We start from the raw sequence: 17,453 nt of genomic DNA, 5'->3' as shown, positions 1-17,453 counted from the left end.
TCCATCAAATCGAACATGAGCTGCGTTCCCACCATGCTTTATCTTGCATTTTAATATTTTACTACTAATCCACGTCCCATGAAGCTTATGACCCCGTCGTTGCACATACACATTTTCAAAGTGTTTGTATATATTTTTTTATGTACATTTTCTCTTTTGTATATATTTTTTTATGTACATTTTCTCTTTTTTTTTTAAGTGATAAACATTTTTGTTTCATATTTTATTAATCTTGTTAATATAACCATAAGAGTGTATGTAAAAGCAAAACATATATCAACATTAATCTTTAAAAAGTTGAACAAGTCAAATAACGGAAGTACGGGGTCATCACTAGGGTCACAATCACATGCATTTTAGTATTTTATTACTACTTGCCCATTACTTTCAAGCTTTCTTTCTTCCTAGTAATATAACTACCGGCAATCGGAACAATGCCCTCACCTCATGAATTCTACATAATTTCACTGATTCGTTTTGTTCCAAACCACATCTGCAATTAAACACTCGACTCTCCTTTTCAACCATGAACTTGAGGAGTTATAGCATAACATCTGCCATATCCACTATCATTTACCTTTCTTTCTTGTTCCTCTCGGACTTAGCCATATCCATTGAAGCTTATGTTCCAGTTGATAGCCACAGCATCAATTGTGGCTCAAGTGGCAAATCCTCCGACGGTGAAAGGTCATGGAACGGAGACATACACTCAAATCTCTTTACTCTTCAACACACAAAGACCATCGTTGCTCAACCAGCCACACAACCTTCTTCGAACAAAGTTCCATATACCAGTGCTAGCTTGTCTAACTCTGAATTCAGTTACTCCTTCCCGGTCACAGCTGGCCGGAAATTTGTTCGTCTCTTCTTCTACCCTGCTTCTTACGCTGCCTTTGACCGTAATAACGCCCTCTTCACGGTCAAATCCGAGGGCTTCACACTCCTTAAGGATTTCAATGCTTCGCTTAACGCTGATGCTGCAAACAGGGACACCATCTTTAAAGAATACATCATCAACGTGGATGATGGGCAGAGGATCAACCTGACCTTCACTCCAAACACATCCCATCCAAATTCTTATGCGTTTGTGAATGGAATTGAGGTGGTTTCCATGCCCAATGATCTCTACTTCTTTGAACCCAGCGGACAACAAGTTGTATTTTTGGGTCATCCAGGCGTCCTATACGAAATGCTAAACAGTAGTGCCCTGCAGACAGACTACAGGATCAAAGTTGGCGGCGTCACAATCACACCTAAAGGTGATACTGGCATGCTCAGGAACTGGGAAGGAAATGATGCCGATTATTTAAGAACGCCAAGTGCTCTGTATAGTCTACCCGGTGATACGACCGGAAAGATGAAAATCACTGTGAGTCCTGATTATGAAGCACCCATTGAGCTTTACAGAACATCACGTGATATGGGCATGAATGGAACCCTCAACCAAATGATAAATTTGACCTGGGAGTTTCCTGTTGATTCTGGCTTCAACTACATGCTTAGGCTTCACTTTTGCGAGCTAGACCCAAACATTATTAAAACCAAGGACAGAATGTTCAACATCTACATAGCAGGCCAGTTAGCTGAGGACCATGCCATTGTTCTAGCATGGAGCAAGGAAAAGGGAATTGCTGTACAGAGAGACTACGCAGTTATGATCCAAGGCCAAGGGATTACTCAGGACAAGTTTAACCTTTCACTCCAAATGCATCCTACATCAGACACACGGTACAGCGACCCTTTCTTGAACGGCCTTGAAATCTTCAAAATTAGTGACCCTGCGTCTAATAGCCTAGCAGGACCCAACCCTGACCCTGTTCCTCATTCATTTGCCCCACCACACTTCTCTGTCTCTGTTCAAATCTCAATCAAGAGGATCATAATAATCATAATAATCTCTGTTGTCCCTGCTGGATTCATTTTTCATTTCATTCTAGTGTTCTTCATCCTTAGAAAACAGAAGAAAAAGACCAGAAAGAGATCTTCCAAAGAAGCCAACACTCAAACCTTACCATTGCCATCCGCTCTTTGTCGTCGATTTTCCTTGGTTGAGATAAAAACAGGCACCAACAACTTCGATGAGCTCCTCCTTATCGGAGTGGGAGGGTTTGGCAACGTGTATAAAGGCTACATTGACGAAGGTTCAACACCAGTTGCGATCAAACGGTTAAAACCGGGTTCACAACAAGGGGTTCAGGAATTCAGGACCGAAATTCAGATGCTCTCTCAACTGCGGCATCTCCACCTTGTGTCCCTCATTGGTTATTGCTGTGAAAGCAACGAGATGCTCTTGGTCTATGATTACATGGATCGAGGAACCTTACAAGATCATCTCTACAACAATAGTAGTAACCCTTCCCTTTCGTGGAAGCAACGGTTGCATATCTGCATAGGAGCAGCGAAGGGGTTGCATTATCTCCATGCAGGTGCGGTCCACAATATCATTCACCGCGATGTAAAGAGCACCAACATCTTATTGGATGACAAATGGGTGGCCAAGGTTTCCGATTTCGGCTTGTCCAAAATAGGACCCTCTGGCATTTCAATAACCCACATCAGCACTGTGGTGAAGGGCAGTCTTGGGTATTTAGACCCAGAATACTATAAACGACAGCGTTTAACTGTGAAGTCTGACGTGTACTCCTTTGGAGTAGTGCTGTTTGAGGTGCTGTGTGGGAGGCCGTCTTTGATGAGGACAGTGGAAAAACAACAGATGTCACTTGCTCATTGGGCTGTATCTTGTTACGAAGATGGCACGTTGGATCAGATTGTGGACAAAGCATTGAAGGGTCAGATTGCATCGGAATGCTTGACGAAGTTTGGTGAGATTGGTGTGAGATGTTTGCATGAAGATGGTTCCCAACGACCTTCCATGGATGAAATTGTTTGGTGTTTGGAGTTTGCATTGATACTGCAAGAGACTGCTGAGACGCATCAAGAACATCTTCTTACTGCAATTGAAATGCTTGAAATTAGCAATGTATGTGTAACTGTGTAAGATGGAAATGATGGGGATAATGCCACATCTAAAATAAGGCAACGACTCAAAGTGCAGCCATTATGTGTAGTTGAAATTCGGTAAATAATAATTTTGTAATGTTAAATTATTTAATAATTTTTAATTAATAATTTTATATAAAAATATTTGTATGTGAATTTTTATCCTGAAATAATACATAATAATATGAAAAATTTTAGAGAGTCAATTATAACATAAGTCAATTCAAGTTAATTTTTTTAATTTTTAGTTTTAAAATTTAAAAAATTAAGATAGTAGAGAGTTATTTTTTCTTTTTTTTATAATAAACTTTTTATATTTTAACTAATTGAATCTAGTTGGTTATTTCCTAATTGGTTCTTTAGCATACTGTAATAATATTGTTTGATAGACCTAATTCACTAATTGTTAATTATAAGAACATTTTATATAAATAGTTAAAATAAGAAATAATTATTTTTTAATTTTACATTTTAATTTAAAATCTTTAATTTTAAATTTTCAAAACACAAAATGTTAATTTTAAATTCTAAATTTTTCATAAAAATTAAAATTAAAAAGTATAATAAATAATTAATTACTATGGGCTATAAGAAAATTATTTTTTTTTCATATTTAAAATAGCAATAATAGATAGTTAACTTTTCTAACATTTTATCATATTATTATAGTGATATTCTACATTTATTTTCAATAATTTTTTTAACAAAATAGTTTTTAATATTTTAAAATATTAAATAAATTAAGAATTTCGCTATACATTTAAGCATTTTTGTCAATTAAATCAAATAAAATTAGCTCAAACTTAATAAAAATAATTCACATAATTATGTGTAAATCATGTACTTTTTTTTCTTCATGTGTTCTTTTTTCTTTATTGTTTTTCTACTTTTGATGTTTTTGCCTTTTTTGCTGTTTTTTTTTTCTTTTCCTATTATATTTTTGCAACATTTTTTTGTTTTATTTTTTTTATTTTTTTGTTTTTATTCTTTTAAAAAGAATAAAAACAAAAAAATGAGAAAGTGAAATAAAAAGAAAAAAAAGATGATGACAATAATAAAGAAGAGAAAGAAAATTTTAATTGTGCATCATTTATTAGAAAAATAAGATCGACATTTTTTAACTTGACAAAATAAACTTTTTAATTGTGACACCAAAAGTTTTAATAGTGACACAAAAATTTGTTAACTAATTAAAAGTTATCAGAAACAAAAATAGCATCGAAATTTTTTAAAAATATCATTAAAATTTCTCAATCATAACACCGTAATTGCTCATAATATAACTTATTGATCTACTTTTTTTTCATATTTTATCTTTTTTTCTTTTTTCCCAATATCATCTTCTTCTTCTATTTTGTTATTCATACAAATTTTTTTCTATATCTTCTCATTATTTTAAAAATGGAAGATTGTATCTAAATAAAATTATTTTAAACTTAAATTCTATATTTTTAAGTCTTACATAACAACCTATCTTATAATATGGCATGAAGATAAATTTAAATTTTGTGTTATCATAGTAAAATTTTTATATTTTATATAACAAATTTCGATGCCATTTTTATTTCATTTATGGGTTTTATATAAAAAATTTTGAGGTTATTCATCATCATCATTATTATCATTATCATTATCATTATCATCATTTTTTGTATTTTGTTTGTCTTTATTATTCTTTTCTTTTATAAAATTTTTAGAAATACACAAATAAATAAATAAACAAAGAAGATAAATAAAAATAAAAAAAAACGTATAAGAAGAAGATAAAAACCATGCTAATGATGATTACGATAATAATAATAATAGAGGAGGAAAAAAAAAAGAGAAATAAGAAAGAAAAAAAATAAACTCAAAAAGAAAGAAAAAATGAGGAACAGAATGGGAAAAAAAATGAATGAAAAAAAAAGTATGTATGTATTATAAATTAATTGAATTTTTTTTGGTGACTTATAAATTAATTGAATTTAATTACATAAAATGGTTAATTGTCTAGAATTATTGATAAACTAATCTCTATAGAAAAAAAAAAAGCAAATCAAATTTTTATCTCTTTAAAGTATAGATAATTTAATTATCTCCATACTATTTTATAGAAAAATCTAGGATTAATTTATCATTTTCTAAAAATCTAATGTTAATGTGTTGCTTTACTTTGTCAGGAACTAATTTGTTCTTTGTCAGGAACTAACTCAATGATTTTCTTTTCTCTTTTCTACTACGGTACTACCTCACTTTTATTTTCTTCTCTACCTTTCAATTCTCTTCAAATCTCATTAATGAACGACTCTGTTAAAGACACTATTAGAAATATATTTTTTACTGAAATTATAAAGAACCCTGGTATTTTAAATTAACAAAGGCAAAAAAAAAAAAAAAACGTCTCATAAATTATTTTACCGAAATCATAATTAATTTTTAATAAAATAGATAAATAAAAACATTTCAATTGTAGTATAATTCATTTAATTATTTAAGGGTCACTTTGGCTAAACTTCTTAAATAAGTTCTTTTGAAAAAGGAACTTAAAATATAAGGACTTTTATTAATAATAACTTTTAAATAAGTTATTTTGAGTTTGGATAGTTATTATAGAATTCTTGTTTTAAAGTTGTGCATTAAATAAGAGTGATAAAATAGCTTTTGAAAATAGAAGAAGTTACATTTTTTAACTTCTTCAAAAACTCTTAAATAACCTTTTGAAAAGTTAAAAATTTATCTAAAAAATTGTACCAAACACATTAATGTAACTTTTTATAAGTCAAAAGTTGAAAAAAATAACTTTTTAGTGTTTTCCAAACGGAACCTAAGTCTATTATGATTAACTTTAAAAGCCAAATATATCTAAAACATACATAAATAACTTTTGTCCGACATAATTCGTTACAGTGCAGAATTTACATTTTACAGTCTCCAAAAAGTCCAAATAATAATTATGCACTAAAATCCTAAACTTAATTTAAGACAAAAACTCAGCAAAAAGCGGAAGAAAAAAAAAAGAAATAAAGAGAATAATTATTTTTCGGTTCGTGGGTAGCGGTGGTTTGCTTGCTTGGCTGCAAGAAGTGAGCAGAGGTGGCATATTCTCCCATATAAAAGGGTGTGCAGTCCACGGTTCATGCTCTTTCAGTCTTTCTTATTCTTACTCTTCTTCTTTGCCTTCGCTGCGGGATATTCTAATTCAGCTCCATCAAGCGATCAAACACAAGAACTCTTCTTCTTGCTCTCTTGGCCTCACTCTTCTCACCAATGGCCGCTTCCAATGCTCGCGGCTCCACCAACTCCTTCGGTCACACTGAGATTAACTGGGACAAGTATTTTGCTTCTCCCTTTCTTCTCTACTTTCCGTTTCCTCTGTTCCTTTCATTTCGGATTTAGGTTTTTTCTTTTTCTTTTACTTCGATTTCTTGCTTCTGTTCTTTGTGCTATTTTGTAACCTTTTCTATTCTGTGGTTCCGTGAACTGTTTGGCGTAGTCCTTCAAGGAACTGTTTCGTTATGCATTAGCATTTGGCAAAGTTATAGGGAGTGTAGTAGTAACTCTTGAAAACTCTGGTAATGCTTAGAAGCTCAAAGCCTGAATGTTCTTTTCCGTACGCTTGATTTTAAGCAGTGAGGATAATTCCTTGCATTGATTGGATTCAAGATTCAAGAATAGATGTTTCATCCTGGCTGTTTATATAATTTCTCGTTTCTCTATTGGGGATTTTCCATTTCTTTTGTAAATTCTCTCAATGTTAACAATTTTGGAACCTAGATTCTCGTGAAGAGTGGTGATATATTTCATTTGAGTCTTAACTCTTAACTGATAATATATTTTGTGGATGATGATTGAATTTACATATAGAATCTCTGTATCCTTATTTTATGTTCATTTAATGCTATAGGCTAGATAAAACGAAGTTCTATGTTGTTGGTGCTGGCCTCTTTACGGGTGTTACGGTGGCTCTCTACCCGGTTTCTGTTGTGAAAACTAGGATGCAGGTTGCTTCAAGGGATACTGTGGAGAGGAATGCATTTTCTGTAGTGAAAGGGCTACTTAAAACAGATGGCATTCCTGGTTTGTATAAAGGGTTCGGCACAGTTATCACCGGAACAATTCCTGCCAGGATCATATTTCTCACTACATTAGAAACCACGAAGGTGGCTGCCTTCAAGATGCTTGAGCCCCTTACACTGTCTGAGACTACCCAAGCTGCTATAGCGAATGGGGTTGCGGGCATGACATCATCGCTTTTGTCACAAGCTGTGTTTGTACCAATTGATGTGGTATGAATGATATTCTAAACCTGAACTGCTGAGCATGATTTTCTGTGTTTAAATACCTGAAGTAAAATATTTATTCTGATTGATTTGGAAATTGGAACATATTCTCATGTTCTTTAACATTTGGCGCAATTCAATTTGATTATGGCTCTAAAAGTGTTTTATCACACATCGTTCTTCCTTGTTATTTCAAACATTCTGCTAGGATTTTTATTTCAAAGTGAAACATAATATATTCTGTACTCTCAGTTTTGATTGAAAGAAAGGTTTTGCGGTCTAGTGGTTTGTCTACAGGGTTGCAGTGTATTCTATTGGAGAATCTTGCAAGATTTAAAGTAAACGCATGTGTTTTTAGTTTATTGTGTCTCCGTTATCGTGTTCTGCTTATGCTTCTTTTGAAGTGTGTCAACTGATAATGAAATGCTAAAATAAATGAGGGAAATTATTTTAAACTTGTGTTTACATCCTTTAAGCTTTGTTATTGATCAAACGTTTCTTTTATATTAAAAGGTTATAATTCTAAATGTTAAACTTTTACAATGAATTATATTTAGATTAGCCAAAAGTTGATGGTGCAAGGATACTCAGGGCATACCCGATATAGTGGGGGTCTAGATGTTGTTCGTAAGGTGTTAAGGGCTGATGGCATCAGGGGATTATATAGAGGGTTTGGTCTATCTGTTATGACTTATTCGCCATCCAGCGCTGTATGGTGGGCAAGTTATGGTTCAAGCCAACGGTTCATATGGAGGTGAGACATGGTAATGCATATTCTTTAAGTTCAGATGCCAAATAACTGTTGTATTACCTATACATTTTATTTTTATACAATAACAATAATAAATTGATACGAAAAAGCTACCCCTAGACTCTCATCTACTGAACCTCATATTTTCCTTTCAAAGTTGAATTTGAACTGTTAGGCTACTGTACCATGAATGCCATATGTTCATGGTTCATATACCACTATTAAAACGTAGATAGAAGATAGCCCATATATATGGATTTCTAAAACAGCTCATATACGTTCTGTTTATGCAGAGCCTTGGGACATAGTGCTGAACATGAGGAAGGCACTCCTAGTGTGCCGAAGATTGTATTAGTTCAGGCTACTGGAGGGATCATTGCTGGTGCAACTGCATCCTGCATTACAACCCCATTGGATACCATAAAGACACGGTTACAGGTGTTCATAACTTGTCGACAATGTTTCTTTCTCTTGATTTTGTTATTCTGTGGTGATCACAGTAGTGCAGCATTAACTCTTTGCACTTTTTGGGTTTTGTCTTCTGGTTTTCATGTTGGAAAACATTTGATCACTTCATTATTGGTACTACTGCAATGAGTTATATTCACCTCTCCTTAGATCTCTCTCTCTCTCTCTCTCTCTCTCTCTCTCTCTCTCTCTCTCTCTCTCTCTCTCTCTCTCTCTCTCCTTGTAGATGAAATTTTGCCTTTTTTCTGTTTCCTCTCTTTCCATATCCTTGCATGTTTTTGCTGAAATCTTGATTAGCTTGTAGTGTGATTATGGATGCAAAAGTTGTACTGCATGGTTTACTCCAGCATATTTTGGTTTTGGTAAATGTTCTCATTCTAAAAATAGTAACTAAAACAGGAATAATTTTAGAAGAGTATGATCATTACTTATTTAGCCAGCCACTGTCTACTTAATTTTTTCTGACCAAATAACCTGCAATCCAGGTTATGGGACATGAAAAGACCACCTCTGTAAAACAAGTTGTGAGAGACTTAATCAGTGAGGATGGTTGGAAAGGTCTATATAGAGGCTTGGGCCCAAGATTTTTCAGCATGTCAGCATGGGGTACTTCAATGATATTAGCTTATGAATATTTGAGTAAGAACTCTTTCTCTGATTATATCCTCCTTTTTTTTTGTGTGTAGACAGTTGGGTTTATGTATATAATCTTGCCTAAATGTTTTCGAGTAATTATTGTTTTCTTCTATGGTTCATTTTGGGCAACTCTGTCTATAAGAGTTTGTACATCTTAAGTTGTCTGCTTGCATAAAAGTGGATAATCATATATTCATATTGTTTCCTATATTTTATATTGTACTTGAAAAATGCAATTTGCTAACTGAAAAAAGAAGAGCCATGTCTGAACCATTTTCTGAAGCTATTGCAACAGATGGTCATTTTTTAGAGTGACTAATGTTTGAAGCCTTTGATTTCTTCCTATTGATTAGTTTTAGCGGTAATGAAAGGGAGACAACAACCCAAAAATCTAAAGTAACCTTATTTAACTTAATATCCATAATTTCATGCATTTAAGATCCATAATTACATATTTATTACATCTAAAATTACCCAATTATTATAGCATTAATTAAGAAATAAAAAATAAGAAAACTTAATACAAAATAAGATAACTGAGAGCTGTTTTGAGCTGATTTTCTATTATCTTTCAAATATTTTTGTAGTTTTACAATTAGCCGGACTTCCAAACAATGAGTAATAATAGCTAATTTATGGCTTGAATTTTAATTATATATCAGGTTGGCTCGAATTTTAATTATACATCAAGTTGTTCAGTCTAATGAAGTAATGAACTTGTCAAATGTATGCCACACAGCTTTCTCGAGTGGCAGAATCTGTTTTGTATTGTCTCATTTGAGTACATTTATCCGTTGTTTTCCTTTCTGAAAATTGTTTATTTCGTTTATTGCTTCATTAATGTCATATACTTGTTCTTTGACTGAGGTTATTTAGTGATGATACTTGTTATCAAACCAATTTGATGCACTCTATATCGTGGTATTTGTTATCTCATTCTGAAGCTATTTTTATTTCTCCATTCAGAGCGTTTATGTGCAAAAGATGAATAGAAGCAATTGGTCTGCAAGCTGTTCCCATTAGTTAGCCAAGACCTGGTTCCCAAATCTACTTGGTATTTGACAAACAACACCATGAACATTGGAATTGCTGGCTGATAGTTTTACTAACTCATTATTCAAGAAAAAAATGTTAGATTCATAGATATAAAAAATTTTCCCAATAGAAAACTGCTAGTTCCATTCTTTCCCATAGTTAAATGGGATTACATGTATTCTTTTGCTTAGCATTGTTATGGATAGTGTACATTTTGCAATAAAAAATTACAATGAGATTTTGAGATATTTATGAGCTGTTACTTTGCTGCATGCACAAGGCGGAATTCGAACAATCCAAATTGGTTAAAATGGTGCACATTTATTGGGTTTGTTTTTGTGTTTTCATCGTGTTCACTTTTATATCCAAGAACGGAAGGAGTACAGCGAGGTGTGTGCCAAAAAGTAGTGCAAATAATACAACTTTTTTATATATGTATAATTTAAAAAACAAATATCATTTCTGTTGTATGCACAACCAAGTCCCAGTTGAACAGTAATCCTCTTGATTGGTTGCAATAGACTTATTATTGGTAGTGTTGTGTCCTGCCCTTCTAATGATAAGGATTTGTATGATTTTAGATTACATTTAACGTATATTTTAAGAATGTTTTGAATTGTTTATGTTCATTTATAAGAGCGGTAATCTATTTACACCAAGTATAATTTTGTGTAAACAGCCACAATCATCAACATTCAACAATATCAAATTACTCACAACTAACAACATAAACAATTCAAGCAAATTATTAACAGTCTAACATGCCAAGTAGGCAAAGTAACTGAGTAATCGCAATAAAAACATTAACCCATGCGAAATTATCATTCTAATGATCCAAGTTGAAAAACATGCGATGGAAATGGAGACACAAAACAAAAGCGCCTCACAGCTAACAAATAGAAGCAACGGCATGAAGCAGAAGCACGACGCAAAGGCATGAAGCAACGACTGTGCAAGCAAGCAAAAGAGGAGTGTGACTGAGTAAAGATGGGGAGAGACCGAGAATGGCAAGAGTAAGAGACCGAGGAGTGCGAGGGTTGGGAAGGAAATCCTAATCTAACGGGTGTGAAAAAAATAAAAGTTGGCTTCAAAACGATGTCCGACAAACTTCAAACTTGCTAATTCATGAGTAAACTTGCAATTATAACTGAGTTTATGGAGTCCAGACAATTTTACTCATACACGAGTTTGAGACCGAATCAACTCGATTCTGTCACCTAAAATTGTAACCTCGTTCTGCAAATTAATTCGGATTTTTGACATCCATGAACCCACCACAATGATCAATCCATAATTATTAACTAATGATAGCTTCCATTCAAAGGTAAACAAAAATCTATTAGATAAAGGGTTAAATAAATACATTGAAACAAAAAATAACGATACAACTCATCCAAAAAACTTGTATCAAAAACTGAAATATCTTTCAGTAGATATGCCAAGACCAACTCTAAAGAGAGTACTCCGACGATCTTAATTCACGGGAAATGCTAAAACCTCCGCAGTCATTCGTTTTTGCTTTCCTTTGGCTCAGGAACAACATCATTGTGGTCGCTGCCATCATCATCCACCTCCTCCACCTCATCCTCATCATCATCACCACAATCTTCATTCTCACTGTTAACATCTTTGTCATCACAAACTTCATCCTCACTATCATCATCAAATTTACTATCACAGGTTTCACCATCACCATGATCCTTTTTAACTCCATGCAACCTAGCATAATCTTCCAGGGTTGCATTTGGAAATAAGTGCCCAACCTTATTGTCCCTGGTATCTGTTGGGTTATTTCTTGAACTTTTAGGCTTGTCTTTATTCATCTGATACCAAAATTAAACAAAGCAAACAATCAGTAATATGCACGTTTGGGGAGTAGAATGGGTACTCATCATCATATAGAAAATAGATAGCATGTGATTATGTGTATGTGCAAAGTTGATGCCACATACATGCAATGCATCAAAGAAATATCTTTTCAAAAATCCATAGTCATGTTTTATAATAAATGTAGCAAGGGACAAAGTGGAAGCATATATGCTTCGAAACAATTTAACAGACTTCGTTTTAGTATCTTACAGCACGCAATAGTGTTCTCCTTTCTCTCTCCCTAGCATACTTAATAGCCTGCAGGAAGAATACCAGTATTACTATGAGTTTTCACCATGCAAGTCTGAACATTCATAAGGTATATGAAAAGGGGAGCAGAAACAGGAAAATAAACCTCCTCAAGCATCTTTTGTTCCGCCTCAACTTCAGCAGAATCTCTACAAAAAGGTTACAAAATGAATTATAAATACCAAGTCATCTTTTTATAAGATTATGCCATAACTGATGTTCCCAACAGTTCAATACTGATTTTACTAAAAGAAGTTTAAAGCTAACCTTCCAACTATATGGTTCACACTGCAACAACACTTTGCGCATACACGGTGCTCTTTTGCACACCCTACAGCAACATCAAAAACCAATCAATAGATGTCCAAAAAGCACGTCCACAAGTTTCATATCAGGTTAAAAAACAACTAAGCCTTATGCTACTAGAAGGGTTGGCTATGGATGAAACAACGCCATAGTTGGCCTTATCATAGATCATATCTTTGTTTAGTGCATTATTATTTAACTTTCTTTTAATGATTTCTTCTATGGTTTCTCTGGACCCCTCAATACTTTAGCTACAGTGCTATCCTCCATTTCCGTCAGATCCACTATCTTAACTGGAGCTTTCATAGGCCTTGTCCAAACATATCAATAACTTGTAAGACAAGATTCTACCATCTTCCATATAATTTGCACTACCACAGCTCCTCTCTCTAATGCCTCCGTTCATATTCCTTCCTATATAATTTATATCCACTCATCTATCTAAACATTCTCATTGCTGCCGCCTTAAGTTTATGTTCATGTTGGCTCTTTACCGCCAAACATTCAATCCCATATAACATTGTGTGTCTAATAGCTATATGATAAAATTTATCCATACATAATCTATAGTAGCCAAGCTTGAAGCATTCAATCTTAATGAATAACCACCTAACTTGATCCTGTGATCTACATCTTCCTCTGTCACACCATCATTTTAGATAATGAAATCAAGATATTTGGTGGTATGGCATATAAAAAATGCTATGTGCACACCAAAAATTGACTACCAATTCAGCCACCATGTATTTGTCTATAAATACATAGGCTGTTTAACTTATTTTTAATGTGTATTTTGCATTGCAACATGTATTTTATACCGGTGTCTAATTTGAGGACTGATTTTTCTGTCCACTTAGCATGGTTTAGCAAACTCTTCACAAGCAAAAGTGTTCCATTCCAAGTTATAACTAAATATCAATCCTATAAACCCTAAACCCTTTATTCCACTAATTGGGAAAAGTCCACTCAAACAAAAACTAAAAAACAAAAGAATAACAAAAATGAAAGAAGAAAATAGACACTAACCAGAACACAAGTTATGGTAAGCTTGACGAACAGCACGCTTCGAGCATCTCTGACTGAAAAAAATAAATAAAGAAGAAAAGAAAAGAAACGAAAAGAAAGGAAGGAAGAGGTAGTTAGAATTAAATACCATTTGGCAGGTTCAACAAGAGGCTTGTACTTGCCATAACGGCGCTTCCAATCGATCTGGTCCTTGCAGCGAGGGCACACACCAGTTATCTCAGACAGAGGCCTGAACCTTCCCCCAACTTCCTGCGGAAACGAATATGTATGTGTTAATGAGAATGAAGATAGAGAAAAAGAAGAAAAAGAAGGAATGGTTGTGTACAGTTTCATTGATCTTGCGACCGGCGTTGGGTTTCCAGGCAAACTTGTTCTGATGCTTCGGGGGCCCACCCTTCTTCCCGCCGCTCATCTTCTTGTTATTCTTCTCACTGCCTTCTTCCGCCGTCTCGCATGCTTCGTCTATTTACCAGGGCACACAATTATTTCGAGTTTTTATTTATTTAATTTATACAAAATGTTATTTTTACAATAAAATCATTCTCTAAAATTAATTATTTTTGTATTTATGTATAAATATATTATTTGCTTTATTTTTAATATATATATATATATATATATTATACTAATAATAAATTAATAATCAATTTTAATGTATTTTTAACATGCTTGTAATTTATGATAAATACCTTATGCATTTATCAGCATTTTGTTAAAAAAGATAATTATTTATAAAGTATTGTGAAAGTTGAACTACAGTTCGATGCCTACATTTCTTTTTTATTTCTAAAAAAATTTATGGACCATTCATTAAAAGGAAAAATTGCGAAAGGAAAATTTATTTGGGTTAAAATTGTTAAATTTTAAAGATTAATATATCTCATTTTTATTTTATTTGTAAAAGATTATATTAAATTTCAATTTTCAAAACTTTTTTTATAATATATATTTAATATTTAGAATAATTTTTATTATTTTGATCTTTTACTAATTTTTTTTATATTTAAATATTTTAAAAATATTTTTTGTAGTTTATTTATTTTTTTTAATTAGTTTAACTTTCATTTTACTGTAACACAAAATATTTTTATAGAATAAACTATTATTTTATCACCCAGAAAGTTATGAAATTAATTAGTCTTTCAAAAGGGAAAAAATTCATAATTTCTTAAATATAAACACAAAATGTTCATAATATGCATGTCTTTGTCTAAATTTGAGGATATTTTATTAATCGTTCATTATTAGAGGATTACATGTGTTTTCTGTTTCAAGGGTTAAATTATTAGCAATATAAAGTTTATGTACACATAAGATTTATGTTTAGGCAGTGGTGGAGCTTAGTTCAGACAAGGGGTGGCCATGGCCCCCCCAAACTTTTTATAAAAAACTTAGTAGTACTTTTTCAAAAGATAAAAAATAATTCAATTGACTTAAATACTTTATTATGACTTAAAGTATCTAATAAGTTCAATAAACAACACTCTCTCTATCTTTAGGTTCAAATATAAAAAATTAGATATCTTTTATTTATTTAATTTAATATTATTTTATATTTTATTATTTATTTAATTTAATTTTTTATATGATAAAAAATAATAGAATATTCAAAAAGTATTAATATTATTGTATTTGTATAAATTGATAAAAAAAATTCAATAAATATTATAAATTTTAATATTTGTCCTTCTAACTTCTTCTTTATATATTTTACAAGATATATATTCAAATTTTTATATAAAATAATAATGAAAAATTAAAAAATTGATATATTTTTTAAGAGGAAGGCTAATATTTAAGAAAGAGAACATATAACTTTTACAATATCAACACATGTAGATAGTTCTTCTACTTTAATGAATCACGAAGAAAGCGAGATATAACCTTCAAAATTTCAAAAAGTTATATCTGATGACTTTAATTTTAACTTTTTGGAACGAGATCTTAAAAAAGGGCTTTAAATTTGGCAGTATCACCCAAATCAAAGAGATGAGATTAGACGAGCTTATCTTAAATGAGGTCCATATAAAAAAATATTTTGACAATTATTTTCTATTTGCCCCCCAAAATTTTGTTTCAAGTTCCGCCACTGTGTTTAGGGATATATGAATTGAAGTTTATGGTTTAGGATTTATGATTTATGAATTATTATTTATATGTTATGGATTATAGATTTACAGTTTAAAATTTAGTATTTATCATTTAAATTTATTAGGTTCATAATTTGTGGTAAAAGGTTTGTACTTAGAATTTGAAAGTATATACATTTAAATAATTTTATTACATAATATATCTGGTCTATAAAATATTAAACGAAAATAAAAAATATATAACATTTATTATACCAAATAAAACAATGCACATGTTTAACTACTTATTTGGGGTTTATGATTACTAGCAGCTTAATAGGCACGGAGTTGCTTTTTTATAGGATTTAAAGTTAATTATTTTAATAAATTTTAAAATTTTTAATTCAAAGAATATAAAAATAATAATATAGAATAATCAATGATAATATAAAAATGTTTAAATTAAAATAATCATATATTACCTATCTATAAACAATAATAATATGAAAATGATTTAATTATACCGAACACATACATCACCTATCTACAAATCTACAAATAACATAATTCATAAAATATTTATTACAATAATATTTTATCTTCTTCTATATAACTCAAAGTCATAAAAATAAATAAAAAAATACGATTGTTTACAAAAAATGAGCCATATCTAAAAGTCATATTTTTTTCCTTTGTTTAGGGACCTTTTTTTAAGTGGTAAGCCAAAATACGGATCTGTATTTGAAGAATCTTTCTTGTGCCTACAAAAAGTGTAAAGAAGAAAAATAATTATGTCTTTTTTTAGCTGAGTATAGATCAAACTATAAGTAAAAACGTTAAGATAAATCTAAAGTAATTTCTGAATTTCTACCGAGAAAAAATATTTAGCAATTCCTCATACATCTCTTTATCAATAAATTTTTTAGCCTTGAAGAACTACAAAATTTAGAAATCAATAAAATATACCATATGCCAATAAAAATTTCATTATATTTGAATGAAAATTTGACAATAAAAAAAAAATAAAACCTGCAAAATTGAAATTTCTTGTTTGAGGTTGGATTTCCTACACATGCACAACAAAAGAAGCCATTAAACCCTCTGTAGAGCATTCAAATCTATAATTATCCGATATTAGCCCAATATTTTGTGCGGTTTTTTAATCTAATGAAAGGTACCTGCAATATTCTTCTTTACTAATATGAGTTGGTTTCGCTTCTGTGTATTTGTTTCTGGAAAAAGAAAAATGTTTAATTTATTATTACTGGTTTAAAATTATTTTTTGCAACTTTATTCAACATGGGAAACATAATCTCTGTTGCAATTTTAGAGTTACTTTTTAATATTTTAGGCATAAACTCTTTCTCTTTATTTAATGAAAAATGAAGAATATAGAAGGGAGATAGATAATAGGCATATTGATAACATTCTGATTACGATGATTGTATTACCTTGTATGTTGTTGGAACAGTATTTCCTTTTTTATCATCTTCCAGAATTGGGTCTTGTCTGTTTTAACCGTTCCTCCCCAACCAATAGAATAAATTTGAAGGGAATGAACCTATTAGATAACATATGAGTATGATTACTAACATAGAAATAGAAGTATATATATTTAATGCAATTTTCATAGTAATTAATTTAAAAAATTACTTTATTGTCTATTGGTTCGATTGATGCGATTTCTTGCTCATCTTTCCATGCACTCCAGAGACTTTGGAATCCTTCTTCCTGTAATTGATATTTGTTAATATATTTCTAGTATATATATCTAGTATGTCTCAG

The 17,453-nt window shown here is 31.5% G+C and overlaps 2 protein-coding genes and 1 pseudogene across 3 annotated transcripts; 2 read left to right on the top strand and 1 right to left on the bottom strand.

Annotated features, from left to right (window-relative positions):
* The first annotated feature begins 266 nt into the window (after positions 1-266).
* Positions 267-3,115, top strand: LOC107624195 (receptor-like protein kinase FERONIA pseudogene; annotated as a pseudogene). Its single transcript, XR_015881000.1, has one exon. The product of XR_015881000.1 is annotated as a receptor-like protein kinase FERONIA pseudogene (transcript).
* A 2,912-nt stretch (positions 3,116-6,027) lies between these two features.
* On the top strand, positions 6,028-10,397 carry LOC107624387 (uncharacterized). Its single transcript, XM_016326886.3, has 6 exons — positions 6,028-6,311; positions 6,884-7,265; positions 7,817-8,013; positions 8,304-8,448; positions 8,964-9,117; positions 10,081-10,397. Exons 1-6 carry the CDS (start codon positions 6,247-6,249, stop codon positions 10,104-10,106), a joined length of 969 nt encoding a protein of 322 aa, XP_016182372.2. The 5' UTR covers positions 6,028-6,246; the 3' UTR covers positions 10,107-10,397.
* A 1,032-nt stretch (positions 10,398-11,429) lies between these two features.
* On the bottom strand, positions 11,430-14,080 carry LOC107624136 (small acidic-like protein). Its single transcript, XM_016326598.3, has 7 exons — positions 13,925-14,080; positions 13,727-13,848; positions 13,600-13,652; positions 12,535-12,598; positions 12,374-12,416; positions 12,229-12,276; positions 11,430-11,972 (listed from the first exon to the last, which is right to left on the bottom strand). The coding sequence occupies exons 1-7, from the start codon at positions 14,009-14,011 to the stop codon at positions 11,655-11,657; spliced, it is 735 nt and encodes a 244-aa protein (XP_016182084.2). The 5' UTR covers positions 14,012-14,080; the 3' UTR covers positions 11,430-11,654.
* Between the last annotated feature and the right edge of the window lie 3,373 nt (positions 14,081-17,453).

Source organism: Arachis ipaensis, chromosome B10 (genome assembly GCF_059453495.1).
Source record: "Arachis ipaensis isolate K30076 ecotype BB chromosome B10, ASM5945349v1, whole genome shotgun sequence".
In the NCBI taxonomy this organism is placed as follows: Eukaryota; Viridiplantae; Streptophyta; class Magnoliopsida; order Fabales; family Fabaceae; genus Arachis; species Arachis ipaensis.
The sequence above is the reverse complement of the archived record's forward strand: the minus strand, read 5'-3'. Positions and strand labels throughout refer to the sequence as shown.

Coding starts and splice junctions, on each gene's coding strand:
- LOC107624387 (XM_016326886.3), top strand. CDS start 6,247: ATGGCCGCTTCCAATGCTCGCGGCTCCACCAACTCCTTCGGTCACACT. Junction 8,449..8,963: donor CCATAAAGACACGGTTACAG/GTGTTCATAACT, acceptor CCTGCAATCCAG/GTTATGGGACATGAAAAGAC. Junction 9,118..10,080: donor ATTAGCTTATGAATATTTGA/GTAAGAACTCTT, acceptor TTCTCCATTCAG/AGCGTTTATGTGCAAAAGAT.
- LOC107624136 (XM_016326598.3), bottom strand. CDS start 14,011: ATGAGCGGCGGGAAGAAGGGTGGGCCCCCGAAGCATCAGAACAAGTTT. Junction 13,849..13,924: donor GTCGCAAGATCAATGAAACT/GTACACAACCAT, acceptor TCGTTTCCGCAG/GAAGTTGGGGGAAGGTTCAG. Junction 12,277..12,373: donor AACAAAAGATGCTTGAGGAG/GTTTATTTTCCT, acceptor TTCTTCCTGCAG/GCTATTAAGTATGCTAGGGA.